The following is a 20,240-nucleotide window of genomic DNA, read 5'->3' on the forward strand; positions in this document are numbered from 1 at the left end:
CAATTTTGAAATAAACGTAACGGACAGAAATATCTCAGGTTTGTTTCATAATGCATCAATGTTGCCGGGCCCAATAAAGCTATATAAATCTATTTAGATTTGAGTGACGCTTTAGTATAACTAAACGTTATGAAGGTGCTGGAATATTTAATGCAATTATTCAGAGGCAGCCTAAAATGAATCCTTTATTATTCACAACAGAAATGTGCACAATATCTGATCAGTTGTGATCTGATGATGTACATTTCTGTGTTTTTATTGTTGTATGCTGCATCCCCAATGTCCATTTAATTAATTTAGCTTTTTATTTTTAATGTGGTGGTGTATTTGCCTTTAACGTCAGAAATGATTAATTAAATCAACTTGGTACAGTAGGGCAAAAAAGTATTTAGTCAGCCACCGATTGTGCAAGTTCTCCCACTTAAAATGATGACACAGGTCTGTAATTTTCATCATAGGTACACTTCCATCCAGGAATTCAAATTGTAAGAATTTGAAATAATTTATTTGTAAATTATAGTGGAAAATAAGTATTTGGTCAATAACCAAATTTCAACTCAATACTTTGTAATATAACCTTTGTTGGCCATAAGAGGTCAAACAATTACTATAGGTCTTTACCAGGTTTGCACACACAGTAGCTGGTATTTTGGCCCATTCCTCTATGCAGATCTTCTCAAGAGCAGTGATGTTTTGGGGCCGTCGCTGAGCAACACAGACTTTCAACTCCCTCCACAGATTGTCTATGGGGTTGAGGTCTGGAGACTGGCTAGGCCATTCCAGGACTTTCAAATGCTTCTTACGGAGCCACTCCTTCGTTGCCCGGGCGGTGTGTTTGGGATCATTGTCATGCTGGGAGACCCAGCCACATTTCATCTTCAAAGCTCTCACTGATGGAAGGAGGTTTTAGCTCAAAATCTCACGATACATGGCCACATTCATTCTTTCTTTAACACGGATCAGTCATCCTGTCCCCTTAGCAGAAAAACAGCCTCAAAGCATGATGTTTCCACGTCCATGCTTCACAGTAGGTATGGTGTTCTTGGGATGCAACTCAGTATTCTTCTTCCTCCAAACACGACGAGTTGAGTTTATACCAAAAAGTTTTATTTTGGTTTCATCTGACCAAATGACATTCTCCCAATCCTCTGCTGTATCATCCATGTGCTCTCTGGCAAACTTCAGACGGGCCTGGACATGCACTGGCTTAAGCAGGGGGACACGTCTGGCATGGCAGGATTTGATTCCCTGTCGCCGTAGTGTGTTAATGATGGTAGCCTTTGTTACTTTGGTCCCAGCTCTCTGCAGGTCATTCACCAGGTCCCCCCATGTGGTTCTGGGATTTTTGCTCACCGTTCTCATGATCATTTGACCCCACGGGATGAGATCTTGCGTGGAGCACCAGATTGAGGGAGATTATCAGTGGGCTTGTATGTCTTCCATTTTCTAATAATTGCTCGCGCAATTGATTTTTTCACACCAAGCTGCTTGCCTATTGTAGATTCATTCTTCCCAGTCTGGTGCAGGTCTACAATTCTTTTCCTGGTGTCCTTTGACAGCTCTTTGGTCTTGGCCATAGTGGAGTTTGGAGTCTGACTGTTTGAGGCTGTGGAAAAGTGTCTTTTATACAGATAACGAGTTCAAACAGGTTCCATTAATACAGGTAACGAGTGGAGGACAGATGAGCTTCTGAAAAAATAAGTTACAGGTCTGTGAGAGCCAGAGATCTTCCTTGTTTGAAGTGACCAAATACTTATTTTCCACCATAATTTACAAATAAATTCTTTAAAATTCCTACAATGTGAATTGCACAGTTGAAGTGTACCTATGATGAAAATTACAGACCTGTGTCATCATTTTAAATGGGAGAACTTGCACAATCAGTGGCTGACTAAATACTTTTTTGCCCCACTGTATTAAGTTACATGTAAATGATGCTACTATGTACGTTCATTATATGGTTTCTCTCATTTCAGAAAGAAACAACCCAGCATTAGCGACTTGGTACAAAGGAAGCGGTTGCATTGACTGATGGTATCCTGAATATGTTGGTAACTGACATGAGGCCACTATCAATGGCGGAGGATGTAGGTTTTAGACAAATGATTCACGTCCTCAACCCTGGTTACACTCTTCCCCCGAGGACCAATTTTACCAAAGTGATGGTGTGGAAGTACGAGCAGACATTCCAAGCAGTGTAGACTGACATAAAAGCCACCCAGAGCCAACTTGCTGTCACCACTGATGTGTGGACAAGTGGATCCCTGGAAGCCTACCTTGGCAATACATGCCATTACTTTGGAGACGAATGGAACATGAAGTCAATCTACCTTATGACCATGCCACTAGAGGAAAGACATTCAGCATCCAACATTGCAAAGTGGTTGGAATAGGTAGTAGCCAGGTTTGAAATTCCCCCAGGCAAAATCATTGCTATTGTGCACTTTATAAGAAAAAACATTTTTGTAACATTCGCCTTGTTTTTTTTGCAAGTTAAAAGACCATTGTGCCAGTGTGATGTTTTTTCAATAAAATACTGGAAAGGATAGAAATGAAGTTTGTCTCTTTTATCCGATTATAAATCGATTAATCGAAGTAATAATCGAACAGATTAATCGATCATCAAATTAGTTGTTAGTCGCAGCCCTAGTACGCATATGCCATTTATTGTCAGAATGTCACCCAGGATCCTTTTTAAATATTTTACTTGAATGTATGTTATTTCTTTGCCCAAAACTTGGTTACAGTTTTATCAGACGTTTTTTCAGGCTGTATTTTGGTATACAGGTAGGGGTGGGAGAATGTGTAACTAACTTAATACTTTAAGGGAAGATGACCAACACTGGCCATGGTATATAAGATGGATCCAAATGTGAGTGTGAATGTTGTCTCTATCTGTGTTGGCCCTGTGATGATATAGTGACTTGTCCAGGGTGTACGCCGCCTTCTGCCCGAATGCAGCTGAGATAGGCTCCAGTACCCTCGCGACCCTGAACGGGACAAGCGGTAGAAAATGGATGGATTTTCAATGCATTGCAGCAGTTAGATGGCAGTTTAACTCAATTGAGCTCATCAAAACTCAGAATTATGCTCATGGTTTTCTTGGCACCATCTGGTGGTTAAGGATTGCAATTTAACAAAACCAATATTTTATTGTTTTTTCCAATCGTAAATTATGAGATAAATTTTTTTCTTATGAAAAAAGTTTAGTAAAATTCCAGGATTAGTCTGTTAAAAATAGCATCTTAAGTGAGAATCAATGGGGTCAAAATAGTTCTCAAAAGAAAGTGCATATACTTAATGTTTAATATATCTTATTCTAACAACATTGGATTTTTTCAATAACTTGTGAAAAACAAACTCCCTGGCAAAATTTCAGACCGCTAACGTTCAAAGTGAAGAGTCATAATATAAGGAACACATGGAAGGCCAGTTAAAAGATCAAGGCAAGAGGCAAACCTTGAGGACTTTAGCATTGACGGACTCTTTCTCTTTGTAGTAAAAACGAACCATCTGCACAGTCAAGTAGGCAGGAAGACGACTCAGCTTCGACTGGCAGTAGAAGAAAAAAAGTTCAGTTAGTTCTTTTGAAAGTTTAGGATGGTCTTTAAACGTTTTTTATGCCACTTACAGACTTGATGTAAAGAGCATTTCTGTCCAAGCTTGTGGACATTTTTGTGATTTCTTCTTGAAGTCTCTGAAGAGAAAGAAAAAGGTGTTACTTTGGTAACCAGGTCGTCATGCAACACACATTTACACGATTTAGAAAAAGATAATGAAATTTTCACTTTTGGGTGATGACAACTATAGAACAGGAAGTTGCTTTGTGTTCCGGATGCACAGTTGGAATTTGAAAAAATGATTTAATTCTCAGGTTTAAAAGTGACAGTGGATTACTTCTCTTTACAACTACACACTTAAGTACCAGACTAAATGCCTGCAGTTTAACCCAGAAACAGATCATTTGTTATTGTATTAATCATTGATTAAAATTAGTATTTTATGACACCTTTGTTGTCAATGGGAACAAATGTTTTAGCTTTTGTTTTCTTTGCTATTTTAGCAAAATTTAAATAGGAACATACTACAATTATAAATATTTGAAAACATGTGCCCGGTTTTAATTTAAAAGTCCAAATTGGTATTTTAAAATATGATGACTTCGAAATGGAATTAAAATAGATTGCATTATTTGACAGTTAAAATGATTTAAAAAAATGGAATCAATTTTGAATCGGATAAGATAATACGATTTGGATGTAAAAAAAAAAAATTTTCAGCACCTATAATAATTGGCTACGCCTGGAGAATGCTTTTTAAATGAATCCTGGTATAGAGGATCTATCAGTTAGGGTGGTGATGCATTCAGGTACACCGGGTACATACCAGCCTAAGCCCCGTGGCGAGATACTTGACTTCTTGATTGATGAAGCAGCTGAGTTGAAGTTGACTCTCCTTGCCTTTTATTGGTTTCTCCTCCTCAGACTCTGTGCATTTCATACTAAGCACAACTTAAGGAAAGAAAACACGAAGTGGAAAGTTTTAAATAAGGACCTGATGCTCCAGAAAGGATACGTTGTTTCAAATTCTACACCAAAGTATTGGTCGATGAAGTTCTTCTTGGAAGAGGCGGAAGCGCTCTCGGACTCGGTCTGAGCATTACAACGCATGATGTAGTTAATAAGAAGAACAAGAATATTGTGAAGCTACGGTGCGTTGTACCTCCATTGGAGTCTCTGCTTCTATTGGCTCCAGCTTCTGCTGAAGGACTCTCATCATCTCCAGCCAGCACTCGTTAGCATCCTGACAACAGGGGTAAGTCAACAAGATGGAGATGCCATTTAATATGTTACTTGCTAACCTGTTGCATGTACTGTCCCTGATCTCCCTTTTCTGCAAACTGTGGAAAGGCCATGTGGAGGAACTGCAGCAAGATGATGGGAGGCAGACTGGAGGAGGTCTTGTCCATGGTCTCGTATAAATCTCGAAGAGCTGAACATTGAAACATCAGCAAGCTCCTTGACTTTAGACACTTTGTATTGTCCAAAAGTGTTTCACTTAATGGCACTCTTTCATCGGATACCAACTACAAATATAATTTATTGTATACCCACCTGCTGTAATGTACTGTGACGGTGCGCTGGCACCTGAGGACCGCAGTGCACCTGAATACCTGTAGAGATGCAGCTACAGTCAACTAGATCATGCACGGACATCAACATAGACTAGCTTAGCAGTGTGCTAAAGTGGCGCTTTTTGACATTTGCTTACTTTCTGAGCGCTGTCTTGAGCTCAGGGACAGAGCGCAGACACTGCACTGTGGCATTCATGTAGCACGTGTTGCCCAGGTTGGTCAGACCGCAAGGAAGCTCCATCTGACAAATGACAGGTTCATTAATGTCTTCATAGAAAGTAGACTTAGCCCAAAATTTTAGTAATTTCACAGATTTCAAGCACCATTGGAAACCCCGTGAGATGCGATAGAGGTCTCTAAATAAGCAAATTCCATTTTTGGTACAAGAGGCCTTTTTCAGGATGTGATGAAATGAAAAAGCTCCTTGCTTATAGTCTTTCCCATGTGACAAAATCTTAGCTAGATGAACCTGACGAACGTTTCACTTCACAGCTTGGTTTACAGGGTTTGGGGGGTTTCTTTGTCATGAAAAAGGGAGGTTTTTGTCATGAAAAATGGAGGTTTTTGGGTTGGTGCACTACTTGAAAGTGTATCTTGTGTTTTTTATGTTGATTGGTGGTTGGGGACCACTGCCTTGGGGTGTGGGTGGACAACAAGCTGCACTCGACTGTTAACACAGAGCAGGCTGTACTTCCTGATGAGGCTGTGCTCCTTCAACATTAGCAAAAAACTATTGTGGATGTACTACCAGTCTGTGGTTGCCAGCATTCTGTTATACATCGTAGTGTGCTGGGGGGGCAGTACATCTAAAGGACAGCTCCAGACTGGAGAAATTGATCAGGCGGGCCGGCTCTACGATCGGAAAAAAACTGGACCCAATGGTGACGGTGGCAGAAAAACTAGTGAGCATCATGGATGCCAGTCCCCCTCTGTATAACCTTATCAGTAGCCAGAGGAGCTTGTTCAGTGCTAGACTGCTTCAACCCAAGTGCAAGACTAATAGACTCAAAAACTATTTTGTCCGACACGCCATCAGACTGTACAACTCCTCTCTGGGGGAAAGTGGGGGGGTACTAGGATGACAGGTGATGCAAAACAATAACATATACCCCCATTATTTAAAGTAGCGAGAAACATGTCAAAAATGAATAAGGCAAAACGTGTTCAGGACCAAAAATCACCTCATATTCTTTACTGCTCGTTAATGTTACAATAACCGAGTTATTGTGTAGAAATATAAGGAAACAACTACAAATGTGCGCTTCATTCACTAATGGTGTTACAAAAAAGATCAATTAAATTAATACGTAATGTTGGTTATAGAGAACATAAAAACCCTTTATTTACTGAATCACCTACTCAGTGGCCTAGTGGTTAGAGTGTCCCCCCTGAAATCGGTAGGTTGTGAGTTCAAACCCCGGCCGAGTCATACCAAAGACTATAAAAAAAATGGGACCCATTGCCTCCCTGCTTGGCACTCAGCATCAAGGGTTGGAATTGGGGGTTAAATCACCATAAATGATTCCCAGGCGTGGCACCGCTGCTGCCCACTGCTCCCCTCACTTACCAAAGGGTGATCAAAGGGATGGGTCAAATGCAGAGGACAAATTCCACCACACCTAGTGTGTGTGAGACAATCATTGGTACTTTAACTTTTTAACTTAACACAAATATTGAATTTCAACGATTTGGTGCATTTGCAAACAGCTAAAATTATGTACAAAGCAAACTATAACCTGCTACCCAAGAATGTACAACAATTATTCTCAACAAAGGAGAATAAATATAAACTTAGAGAAAAATAAATGATAAATGATAAATGGGTTGTACTTGTATAGCGCTTTTCTACCTTCAAGGTACTCAAATCGCTTTGACACTACTTCCACATTTACCCATTCACACACACATTCACACACTGATGGAGGAAGCTGCAATGCAAGGCGCTAACCAGCACCCATCAGGAGCAAGGGTGAAGTGTCTTGCTCAGGACACAACGGACGTGACGAGGTTGGTACTAGGTGGGGATTGAACCAGGGACCCTTGGGTTGCGCACGACCACTCTCCCACTGCGCCAATATAATTTAAAACTTTTGTATGCTCATTCAACACTTAAAACCTTTAGCATATCCGTATACGGAATGAAAATATGGAAGGATTTAATCAAAGAAATCAAATAAAGCACCAATATGATACAGTTTAAGAGAAGGTTAAACTACAAGTGTTCACAAAGTACACAGAACAATAATTATGAACATCTTGAACCTTTTTTTTTTTAAGATAAAGATTATGTATTTAATATTTGTTTACTTACTATGGTATATTATTTATTCACTGTTCTGTTACAGAGAACAAGGAAATGGGAACATTTGCTATGGTATGAAAAGGGGTAGGATTAAAAATAAGCTCAGTTTCTTCCTACTCCTTTTCAGATGTGGTGTAATGAAACAACTGGAAATAAGTGATGCATTACATTGTATCGTATGCATGTTCGAAATAAACTGAAATTGAACTGAACTGTTTTTTTACACTTATTAAACTGGATGTTTACATTGTCACCTTAAAGACTTGGAACAGTGGATGTGCCAGCACAATTCTTTGCACCTAAAAATTCAGGTTTTAGGTAATAAATATGATCACAAAATTAAAATTAGGTTTGCATTTAATCCCATAGGTGTGTTTATCCTAAACATTCCTGACACTTCAATATACACATTATTTTATTTTTTTACATATACCACAAAAATTAATGTACCGTGAGATGTTGATACCATTACATGCCTAATATATATGGAGATATCTGCTGACGTTAGCAATGGAAAAAATGTCACAAGATGGTCAAATTTGGAGGAAGTGTAAAGGAATGCAAGATTGTTTGAAAAAGATCTCCTCCATGTTTAATTTCAAATTTTCGGGACTTATGCAGATCCAAAATACACAAAAACAGGTACCAATCAATTTGAAAGAAAGCTGTTTTTTAAGCGTGTGGGGAAAAAATCGATTTGAATACAAATCGTGATTCTCGCGTTATGCGATTCAGAATCGATTCTCATTTTTAAAAAGTCTATTTTTTATTATTTTTTTTTTTTAATCAATCCAACAAAACACTACACAGCAATACCATAACAATGCAATCCAATTCCAAAACCAAACCTGACCCAGCAACACTCAGAACTGCAATAACAGAACAATTGAGAGAAGACACAAACACGACACAGAACAAACCAAAAGTAGTGAAACAAAAATGAATATTATCAACAACAGTATAAATATTAGTTATAATTTCAGCATAGCAGTGATTAAAAATCCCTCATTGACATTAGCATTAGACATTTATAAAAAAAAAATTTAAAAAAAGAACGATAGTGTCACAGTGGCTTACACTTGCATGGCATCTCATAAGCTTGACAACACACTGTGTCCAATGTTTTCACAAAGATAAAATAAGTCGTTTTTGGTTCGTTTAATAGTTAAAACAAATGTACATTATTGCAATCAGTTGATAAAACATTGTCCTTTACAATTATAGAAGCTTTTTTTTTTTTTTAAATCTACTACTCTGCTAGCATGTCAGCAGACTGGGTAGATCCGGCTGAAATCCTATGTGTTGAATGAATCCAGAATCGTTTTGAATATTAAAAATATCGTTATTGAATCGAGAATCGTGTTGAATCGAAAAAATGTTTTATTTATAATCGAATCGTGACCCCAAGAATCGATATCGAATCGAATCGTGGGACACCCAAAGATTCGCAGCCCTATTGGGTTTGCATAAATTTTAATAATGTTTAATGTAAAATGTTATGAATACAACATTCCCTGGAGGCCAATAAAACTTAAGCTGCAGCCCATGAATGGCCAAAATTTGGACATCCCAGGTTAATGAACAGCGAAAAAAAAGCAACTTTGCAACATTTCTTAAAAAAACATGTTGGAGCTGTTAGTTTGGACATTTTGATCATCAAATTAGCTAATATAAAATAATGTTGCTTTTAAAATGTTGTAGCTCACAAAACTATGTCAGCATTGTTAACATGTATGCACTCCTGTCCCAATCAATAATGTTACATTGTTGTGTGTGATATTAGTGTCTATTACTTTGGACAAATTCAGATTTACAGTGTGTATAGAAAAGTAGATAAAGTGCACAATAATGTCTCTTGTAGACAAACACACAGCTTATTAGCATTATAGCTACAAACACGTAAGACAGCACATTCCCAGTTTGGCTAAATAAAAATCCCTTTTAAACTACATAAAGTCCAGCAATAAGGCTTGATTTTGGACACTTTTTAAATACTCTACACTATTACGGGACGTGTAAGATTTAATTAAAAAAATAGTATAATATTATTGGACATTCAGGAACTCACGGCAGAGGCTAGCTGCTCTTCAGTCATGTCTTCTACAAACATGGGCCTGACCGCAGGTTCTTCAGGCAGAGCCTCGGCTGATCCCATCATCAGCAGAGTCATTCCCTAAAAAAGAGACAGTCAGCAATAGGAGATAGCACAGCAGCACAACCCCTGGCAAAAATGATGGAATCACAAGACGGGGAAGTTCATTCGGTTGTTTAATTTAGTAGAAAAAAAAAACAGATAAGACATTATACAAAATTACAAATGGCAACTTTCTGGCCTGAAGAAATAAAGAAATAAATCGTGGTAGTCAGTAACAGTTTTATTTTTAGATCCGGCAGAGTAAAAACTTAGGTAATCAAAATTCTGATGGGAAAATAAGCAATTTTTTTTTTTTTAAAAGGTAGCTGAGATAGGCACCAGCGCCCCCAAAGGGAATAAGCGGTAGTAAATGGATGTATGGATGGATGGATGGACTAAAACATACCGCTACCTTTGGATTTTAAAACAGTGTGCAATCTCTGATGCATGGAATTAAAGGCCTACTGAAACCCACTACTACCGACCACGCAGTCTGATAGTTTATATATCAATGATGAAATCTCAACATTGCAACACAAGCCAATATGGGCCGGTTTAGTTTACTAAATTACAATTTTAAATTTCCCGCGGAGTTTCTTGTTGAAAACGTCGCGGAATAATGATGCGTATGAGGATGCGTGTTTGTGACGTTATTGGTTGGAGGGGACATTTTAGCCTAGCACCACTTACAGCGGAAAGTTGTCTCTTTTCATCGCATAATTATACAGTAATTTGGACATCTGTGTTGCTGAATCTTTTGCAATTTCTTCAATTAATAATGGAGACTATAAATAAGAATGCTGTTGGTGGAAAGCGGTGGATTGCAGCTGCGTTTAGCACCGAGGCACAGCCGGTGTTTCTTTGTTTTTGTTGTGAAGCTTTAACACACAGCGGTCAAGCGAACATTTTTCTCTACGTCAACCAGCAAGTTTTTGGATGGGAAAATTGTCGGCTCTAACCGGAGACCTTAGTGGATTATGGGACATTTTCCTGTAGCTGTCAAAAAGGCAGCTGTGATCTTGGCTCCTCGTCGGCTTCTCTCTGAGACAATGGCATTTACCGCAGCCATCCGACTTTCAGGTACGACTTTACTCATCTAATCTCACTAAAATACTATTAACACAATAAGCAGATAAGGGATTTTCCAGAATTATCCTAGTAAATGTGTCTAAGTACATCTGAAACGCTAAGACTGCCGCCGCCGTCGCTTTTCCTTTTTTATCTTTTTAGTGCCTCACTCTAACTTTCCTAATCCACTCCCTGGGCAAACAATTTAACGCTATGCAATATGTGCATTTAAGCAGCCATCTTGGGCCAACCCACCTGATCCATTTTGGGAGACCCAACATCTAAAACATAGAAATTAAAAAACCTTTAAAATAAATGTCTAAGCCAGTGGTTCTTAACCTTGTTGGAGGTACCGAACCCCACCAGTTTCATATGCGCATTCACCGAACCCTTCTTTAGTCAAAAATAAAATGTTTTTTCTCAATTGTATCTTAATTTAGCAATATTAATCATTAAATGATGTAATTAAAGAAATACTACTAAAGAAATATGTTACAAACAGAAAGTTACAGGAATATACACATGATCCTATGTTTACATCTCATTGTGCAACATGTGAACGTTTTAGTGGCAACTAAATGCGATATCTGAAAGGGGTACAAATTATTTCCAAGGCAGGAACCCCACCTCATGGAAATGACTGCTGTCATTTGATTACATTTCACTTGTTATTTAGTCAAGTTTGGGACAGGTGTGCTGCTGGTGTGGCCACAGTGCATGTGCACATCTGACGTCGCTCACATGTGCGCCACTGAATACTCAAGGAGTTTTACCTTTGCTCACGCATATGGAAAATTAGAGGGAACATTGTTTGGGGGTATCCATAAAACGTCGATAGGGAGAAATTTTTATTTACACGATGGCTGAGGCTCCGCCGAACCCTTAGGTTCGATCGAACCCAGGTTAAGAACCACTGGTCTAAGCGTGTAATGAAAAGTCCAGTTGCCTCGATTCAACCTTTGACGATTGCTTAAATACTTACATTTTTCAGCTTTATGTTGCCCCACTCGTCATCCTACAACAGACAGCAGACATGTGTTGAGTTTGAGCCTGCTTTTGACTTAAGAGAAATGATCATATTCTCCTCATCCAAGTGTTTCACCTTGAGAGTGCCTCCCTTCACCATCACCTTCTGCCTGTCAGGCTGCACTCCTGTCAGGGCAAAGAGCTGAGCCTTGAACACCATGGGAGGCTCCTCGGTGTTCAGCTCCACGGCATCAAACTTCTCTTTGCCCCATTTCACGTTCACTACGAAATAAAAACAAAAATAACACAAGTGCTCTTCGACCGTGTATGACACAGCAGAAAAATAAGTTAGCTACGTTACCTGGCTAAGGCGAAACGTTTACTTGCACTGTTTATTTACTGCGTGGCAGGTAGCTTTTTTTAATTTGATGTTTTTACATATTAAAGACACATTTTGAGATGACATCTTAGTATTTGTTTTTATTTAAACGACTACATGGAACTACGAGCACTGTAAACTGGGGTTTTAGCTAGCTTATAGCATTGAATTGTACTATTTAACGTTACTAATGTAAGATATAATTTAAAGTAATGCCGTGGTTAATAAGCTAATGTGATGAAAACATGTCTATTTTGACTTATATTACCCGTCAGCCAAATTAGCAGTTAGCTTCAAATGCTACTAGGGTTGTCAGTTACCGTAGGTAAGACTGCTCAAAGTCACTTCGAGCGCAACTACAAGGTTAACAGACACTATATTGCATATAAGTGCTTTTATTTCGTTTTTTTTTTATTCCTATAAAAACCCTTATCGACAAGCCCCAAACCGTTAGCTCGCTACCTGCACACGAAGCTAAGTAAGCTAACATGCTAAATTGCGTTATTGCACTAAACTTGAGTATTGTTAACTTACAAAACTTTTATTCTCATAAATAAATAAGCGGCGTTAGCGACGAGCTCGTACCTGAAAAAAGCGGCATGTTCGACAAGCTGTTCTGTGTGTTCCTTCCTTGTTTCCAGTCTGCCGGGGCGCGAATGACTTAGCTCTTAGTTACTAGCGTCAACTTCATTCAAATAGAATGACGCTGCAGCAACACGCTGGGAACGTATCGATGAGCTCCAACATCGACTAGTCAGGCCTGGCGCAGTTGACATCCATCGTGCTAGCCAGTGTTCCGTTTCGATGACGGCATTCAAAACCAAAAATAAGTCAGGAAACACAATGTAAAAATTCCAATATATTCGTACTCCAACATCGACTAGTCAGGCCTGGCGCAGTTGACATCCACCATGCTGGCCAGTGTTCGCTTCAATGACGGCATTCAAAACTCAAAATAATTCAGGAAACACTATTTAATGTAAAAAATACAATATATTCTTTTAAAAATACATTAACTACAAATACAAAACACGAAAGGGCCTCTTATTTGAATATGCACATTATAGATGTACAAATTTGAATACCGTATTTCCTTGTATTGCCGCCCGGGCGCTAATTAATTTAAAACCTCTTCTCACTCCTGCGCTTACCAAAGGCATGCGGTAAAAGTAAGCATGCGCTAATTATTTTAAAACCTCTTCTCACTCCGGCTCTTACCAAAGGCATGCAGTAAAAAATTGAGTGTGATGTAAGCTTGGACCTTAAATCCTACTGAAAAGCTCTTAATCTTCTTCCCTTTATGCAATTTCAAATTACCGGTATTGAAATCAGCCTCCTCCATTTTGAAAATGATGACAGGGGAAGTGTCACTCGTGACATCACGAGTTTAATACTAAGCATGCGCTAATTATTTTGCAAAGCGGGTTTGACCCGGCAGTAATTCAAGGCAGGCGCATACTATATGCCCTGCGGCAATTCAAGGAAATACGGTATACACACGTTTGAATATGTATGGACACTATGAGTCTACAGTGAATGATAAAGATATGTTTATTGACATATCCATCAGTGCGGACTCCAATGCAAATAAACCATGCAACTTAATTATCCAAGACCAGAGTAGATCAGAGTTCCAGTGCTTTTTTCTTCTCTTTTAACTGAACAAAAAGTTAAAAAAAAAAACAATTGCGGTGGTAAATTCCATAATCCATATGTCTCTCTCTCTCATTATTTACATTGCAGATGGGGTAGTTTGCATTAATGGGACCCTGGCATGTTCATAGAAACAACGTGGCTTGTTTTCAGCTGCACTATCCCCAAACTTGTCATGATATGAGTCAATTCTTGGGCCTTTTTTAACATGCTAATTTCATTGGAATGTGTCCAAACAGAGGTCACCTAATATATCTATATATACTTTATATACCTAAACCAGAGAAATAAAGCCGCAATAAAACCACACATGTATGGTAATTAAAAAAAGGAATAAGATGGAAGCATTATGATTTGTCTTGTTTTGGAGGACAAAAATAATAATAAAGATATGGCAGTAAAAATCAATATCCAAATAGGTTAATAAGGCACTAGGTGGGCCAAATGCTACACCTGTTTAGTCTTCTTCAAATAATTTACAATTCAAACAGTGCAGTTTTACATTTGTTAACTTAATGTTTCCTTTTTGAACCATTTATCTATGAGTCAATGTAAGGCAATACATTACAAAAAAATACAAGAAAACAAAATATATATCACAGGACAATGTACCAAATAAACAAAGTGATGGAAGTTTTAGGACTCCTATATGCCATTACAATGGAAGCTTCCTTGTTTATGGCTTGGAGCAATAAAAATAATTATAATAAAATAATGCATAGATTTAAATGATCAACTTACATGCTCCTCACGCAAAAAAAAAAATCTAATAATACTCATGTCCCAAATACTCTGTTCCAAACCTGATAAACTTGACTTGGAGCGTTGTTATTTAAAAAAAAAAAGGCCAGCAAGAGAATTCTAGATGAAGGCATCAGTCATGTTTTCGAATGGAAGTTTGTTTGCATTTAACGCCAGGATCTGTCAGGCGGGTTATTCCACGTGTCCACTCCTGAGATATAATCACTGCAATCCTTGGATGACGGTACCTTAAAGTCCAAGCAAGCCCTCCCCCCCCGCCTTTTTTTCTGTCCAAGTGTCCATCACAAATATCAGGGTTTTGAAAAAACAACCACAGGATGTGTCCTATCCAGCTTGACGTTTCAGCCTTGTTTGGTGTTCGGGACAATGGTGCTCTCTTCTGGTAGAAATGTAGAACTGCGAGACAGTGATGGACTTGCAGGATTGGGGGAGGGGGTGGGGTCATTCAGGCTTCTCTTAAATGTCCATCACGGCTTTTGTGTCTTGCTTTTTTGCTAATACGGTGCTCAACACAATGCACGAGGAAGGAGGGGAGGGAAAGTATAGTTATAGTCCAAAAACAACAGATCCAATGGTTGAGACGGTTAGCTGAAAGAAAGAAACAGAGACAGGTGTACAGTAAAAGAGACAACATGAATACCTTAAGCGTGGTTAGTGGATCAAACGAGAAGAAACGTGGCAAATGTGAAACCCTTAACATCTTACTGCAAAGGTGACGTAAGAAAAGCTCTTGTTGAGTTACTCAATAAGTTAGTCGTAGGTCCAAACAACACATTAGCCAGAGAAGAATCCCACATGACAACGAGCCAGCCACCAAGTGCCTCGTGTTGGAAACACCCAGTTAATAATAATAATAATAATAATAATAATAAATAGGAGACACTATACAACACATCCACACTTTTCTGACGAAGGAGCTCCTGTCAACAAGTGCTGGATGTTGTGTCTGCTGCATGGAGGCTGGACTGCGCTCTGCTACAACACAGGAGACAGACAAGCAGGTCATGTGACTGACACGCCAGCGCATCGCAGCCCATGCAGCGCAGGCAATGCGCTTAATCGGCGATGCAATATATACAGTTGTGCTCATAAGTTTACATACCCTGGGAGAATTTATTATTACTTGGCCATTCTTCAGAGAATATGAGACAACACAAAAGCCTTTTTTCCCAATCATGGTTGATTGTTGGGTGAAACCATTAATTGGCAAACAAATGTGTTTATTCTTCTTAAATCTAAATGATAAAATGAAAGTACTCAAATGGCCCTGATTAAGAGTGGACATACACCAGTTGTTAATACCGTATATTGCCCCCTTTAACATCAATGGCAGCTTAAAGTCTTTTGTGCTTGTTGTGGATGAGGTTCTTTATTTTTTCAGATGGCAGAGCCGCCCAATATTCTTGGCAAAAAGCCTGCAGTTTCTGGAAGTTATTGAGCTGTTATGCATGAACTGTATGTTTAATGTTTAAGATCTCCCCAGAGTGGCTCAATGATATTGCAAGGTTTCCCACACATGCATTTATTTGTGGCGGCCCGCCATGAAAGAATTACGGCCGCCACAAATAAAAAATAAAAAAAATAAAAAATGTTTTATTTATTTATTTATTTATTTTTTTCCGGCTTTTGACTCGCTCGACCGCTCATAAAAGCAATGGGACTGTCTGTGAATGGAGCTTGTAGTTACATATTATGTAAATATTATAAAAATATGTATATAAATATGTACATAAAGTGTTGTAATTATATTCCAACTCCGCGTTCTTCTTGGTCATCGCCGCCACCGCCGCTGCCTCCAACCCCACCGCCCCCCCAACCCCCCGCCGCCCGACCACACCACCACAAATAGATGCCTGCCCTGTGGGAAACACCGTATTGAGGTCAGGAGATTGAGATGGCCACTCAAGAACCTTCACATTGTTCTGCTGTAGCCAATGACAGGTTGACTCGGCCTTGTGTTTTGGACCATTGTCATGTTGGAAAGTCCAAAAATGTCTCATGCGCAGCTTCTGGGCTGATAAGCAATCGATTTTGGCCAAGTTTCGAACCTTTGTAGCTCACACATCGCCCAAAACGACAGTGATCCACTTCTGTGCTTCACCGTAGGAATGGTGTTCCTTTTGTCATGGGCCTTGTTGACTTCTCTCCAAATGTAGCATTTATGGTTCTGGCCTAAACATTCAGTTTTGGTTTCATCACTCCAATATACTTTGTTCCAGAAGTTTTGAGGCTTGTCTCTGCTGTTTGGCGTAATGTAAGCGGCTTACTTTGTGACATTTGTGCATAAATTGCTTTCTTTTGCAACCCATTTTTCTTCAAGTGCCTCCTTATTGTGTATCATGAAATAGCCTCAGCACATTTTTTTAGAGAGTCTTGTATTTCAGCTGAAGTTATCGGTAGATGTTTTTTTGCATCTCAAAATATTTTCCTGGCAGTTGTTGCTGAAATCTTTGCTGGTCTACCTAACCGTGGTTTGGTTTCAACAGAATCGGTCATTCTCAACTTCTTAATCAGCATTTGAACACTGCCGATTGGCATTCTCAAATCCTTGGATACCTTTTTATACCTCTTTCGTCTTTTATGCAGTTCAATTACTTTTTCTCGCAGATCTTTTCACAATTATTTTGCTTTCCCCATGACTCAGAGTCCAAAAACGTTGATGCAGCACAGAATGTAAGATGCAATGGCCTGTCAAAAGCCCAGAAACTCACTGACCTTACACATACATTAATTACAAACAAACAGGTCACAGGAGAGGATGGGACGCTTGATTACCCATTCAAACTTGTTTGTGTCAACTTTTGTGCATGTAATCAGGTCAAAGTCCCTGGGGTAAATACACTTTTGATCAGGGTCATTTGGGTACTTTCTTTTGTCATTTAGATGTAAGAAGAGTAAACATAGTTGTTTGTCAATAAATAGCTTCACCCAACCATTAACCATGAGTGGAAGAAAGGCTTTTGTGTTATCATTCAAATTCTCTGAAAAATGGCAAATAAATCATAAATTCAGGGTATGTAGATGCTTATGAGCACAACTGTACATGTCAACAGTGTCATAAAATCTAGCACAGGACAGTAGCTAAAAAGTGAGATTCCTAACTTTACTGGCTGTTTTTGAAAACATGACGGTCAAAATTGACAGCAAATTGCAATTATGGACTTTGTCAAGTTATAATCCAGGGGTGTCCAAACTACATCCCACGGGCCAAATACGGACTGCCGGCATCTTCAGCCTGGCGTGCAAGATTTCCCGGCGTTAATAAGGAATCTGACCCACGGATGGTCAACAGCTTAATTTTAAATGGCTAACAATCTACTACAAGTCTGCCACTACTTTGTGTATAATGTGAGAAAATCATGCAATGACCATGAATTTTCATGAATACAGGAAGTACACAGAACTGCATTTAGTTATAGGACTCAATCCAAGCAAAATGTGTACGTGTGTATATGTGTCTATATACAGTGTATATATACAGTCACGATCAAAAGTTTCAGACACTTGTAAAGAACATAATGTCATGGCTGTCTTGAGTTTCCAATACTTTCTACAACTATTATTTTTTTGTGATGGAGTGATTGAAGCACATACTTGTTGGTCACAAAAAACATTCATGAGGTTTGGTTCTATTATGAATTGATTATGGGTCTAATGAAAATGTGACCAAATCTGCTGGGTCAAAAGTATACATACATCAATGTTAATATTTGGTTACTACAATAAAGCACTTTTGGTAGCCATCCACAAGCTTAAGGCAAGCTTCTGGTTGAATGTTTGACCAAATTGGTGCAGTTCCGCTAAATATGTTGGTTTTCTGACATGGACTTGTTTCTTCAGCATTGTCCACACGTTTAAGTCAGGACTTTGGGAAGGCCATTCTAAAACTTTAATTCTAACCTGATTTAGCCATTTGTTGACCACTTTTGACGTGTGTTTGGGGTCATTGTCCTGTTGGAACACCCAACTGTGCCCAAAACCCAACCTCTGGGCTGATGATTTTAGCTTGTCCTAAAGAATTTGAAGGTAATCCTCATTTTTCATTGTCCCATTTAAAACACCAATTCCATTGGCAGCAAAACAGGCCCGGAGCATAATACTACCACCACCATGCTTGACGGTACGTTGCTGTTCCTGGGATTAAAGGCCTCACCTTTTCTCCTCTAAACATATTGCCAGGGATTGTGGCCAAACAGCTCAATTATTGTGTCATTCGACCGCAGACCTTTCTTCTAGAAGGTCTTATCTTTGTCCGTGTGATGTTAGATGAAACAAAAATTGAGCTGTTTGGCCACAATACCCAGCAATATGTTTGGAGGAGAAAAGGTGAGGCCTTTAATCCCAAGAACACCATTCACCAAAAATAGGGAACCAGTACTTTTTACAAGCGGTATATTACCGTTTATGATTCATTAGTACCGCGGTACTGTATTAGTACCGGTATACCGTACAACCCTAATATACACACACATTACTTTACATGCAGTTGGCTTATCCCAATGCAGCCCCAAAGTCAAAAAGTTTGGACACCCCTGTTATAATAATTCATTTTGATGCTAGAATGCAGTACGGTATTTCTTCACATAGTTATTAGATGCAGTGCATTGAGGAGTGAGTTACCGACTTGAATAAATGCCACACCACAAACATAGACTTCCTACACTTTGTGGATGTATTTACCGCTTTTATTCCTGTTTTTTAATGTGGGGAAAATCTGTAATATTATAGGCTAAAAACACTTATTTTTAGCAATAAGCCTTCTTCGTTATAAACGCCTTACCAATAATGTCCAATATTGCTGGGTTGCATTTAGGGCCGGGCGATATATCGATATACTCGATATATCGAGGGTTTGTCTCTGTGCGATATAGAAAATGACTATATCGAATAAATAAATGATAAATGGGTTGTACTTGTATAGCGCTTTTCTACCTTGAAGGTACTCAAGGCGCTTTGACACTACTTCCACATTTACCCATTCACACACACATTCACACACTGATGGGGGGAGCTGCCATGCAAGGCGCTAACCAGCACCCATCAGGAGCAAGGGTGAAGTGTCTTGCTCAGGACACAACGGACATGACGAGGTTGGTTCTAGGTGGGGATTGAACCAGGGAGCCTCGGGTTGCGCACGGCCTCTCTCTCACTGCGCCACGCCGTCCCAGGAAGAATTCATTCCCAAGAAAAACAGCAGGGGGTCCATCGTCTGGGGGTGGTTTGGCTTCAATTGGGAATATGTCGAACAGACAACCGTAATTTTTCAAGTGTGGGGCAGAAGCGTTGATACAAAAAGTATTATTACTGCTAATATATAGCATAATTTGAAAATTCACCTGCTAGAGAATGAAGAGTGCTTACTCCGCATTTCAACATCTCCGTTCAGTGCCACACCATCTAAATGCTGAGGCAACCATTTACACATCAACACCGTATGAAAAAATAGTCAACAACAGAAAGAGATAACGTCCGCAGAAACCTACCACATAGCGAAGGACATACACTATTTGATTTCCTGTTATGCAGCTCATTTTTATTTGACAGTTATTGAAATATTTTGTGTGACATCTTGCACAAAAGTGCACTTTATTTGTTTTAAACTATTGTAGTGGCGTTCTGTACAAAAAGTGCACTTTAATTTAGTGTTGTTTTGATCTGTCATCTCAGTGAGGTCATGCACAAAAGTGCACTAATAGCTTGTTTTGAAATCTCTGTGACAATCTTGCACTTTCTGTTTTGAAATGGCATGAATGTTTGTGCCACTGCTTGATAACTGTTTGATAAATACAGTTTGCTAAATTGCTTGGTTGTGATTTCCCTCTCTGCATGAAAGTTTAAAATG

General features: G+C 39.1%; 2 protein-coding genes across 3 annotated transcripts in view; both read right to left on the bottom strand.

The window, feature by feature from the left end:
- Window positions 1-12,759, bottom strand: part of usp14 (ubiquitin specific peptidase 14 (tRNA-guanine transglycosylase)) — a 16,230-nt gene extending 3,471 nt beyond the window's left edge. Inside the window, exons 1-12 of the mRNA XM_061920561.1 lie at window positions 12,569-12,759; window positions 11,741-11,886; window positions 11,621-11,653; window positions 9,505-9,609; window positions 5,272-5,375; window positions 5,115-5,173; window positions 4,862-4,992; window positions 4,723-4,803; window positions 4,576-4,652; window positions 4,387-4,501; window positions 3,632-3,697; window positions 3,460-3,552 (exon numbers count right to left, since the gene is read on the bottom strand). Of these exons, the coding sequence (XP_061776545.1) occupies window positions 3,460-3,552; window positions 3,632-3,697; window positions 4,387-4,501; window positions 4,576-4,652; window positions 4,723-4,803; window positions 4,862-4,992; window positions 5,115-5,173; window positions 5,272-5,375; window positions 9,505-9,609; window positions 11,621-11,653; window positions 11,741-11,886; window positions 12,569-12,584 (1,026 nt within the window). The 5' untranslated portion in view covers window positions 12,585-12,759. The remainder of the gene's footprint in view (window positions 1-3,459; window positions 3,553-3,631; window positions 3,698-4,386; window positions 4,502-4,575; window positions 4,653-4,722; window positions 4,804-4,861; window positions 4,993-5,114; window positions 5,174-5,271; window positions 5,376-9,504; window positions 9,610-11,620; window positions 11,654-11,740; window positions 11,887-12,568) is intronic.
- A 757-nt stretch (window positions 12,760-13,516) lies between these two features.
- The window catches only part of rock1 (Rho-associated, coiled-coil containing protein kinase 1), a 94,529-nt gene continuing 87,805 nt past the window's right edge, over window positions 13,517-20,240 (bottom strand). Inside the window, exons 33-34 of one of the 2 annotated variants that reach the window (XM_061920558.1) lie at window positions 15,300-15,373; window positions 13,517-14,986 (exon numbers count right to left, since the gene is read on the bottom strand). In XM_061920558.1, coding sequence (XP_061776542.1) covers window positions 15,322-15,373 — 52 coding nt within the window. In that variant the 3' untranslated portion in view covers window positions 13,517-14,986; window positions 15,300-15,321. The remainder of the gene's footprint in view (window positions 14,987-15,299; window positions 15,374-20,240) is intronic. The other variant, XM_061920559.1, reaches the window with a different exon arrangement.

Source organism: Nerophis ophidion, linkage group LG14 (genome assembly GCF_033978795.1).
Source record: "Nerophis ophidion isolate RoL-2023_Sa linkage group LG14, RoL_Noph_v1.0, whole genome shotgun sequence".
Classification (NCBI taxonomy): domain Eukaryota; kingdom Metazoa; phylum Chordata; class Actinopteri; order Syngnathiformes; family Syngnathidae; genus Nerophis; species Nerophis ophidion.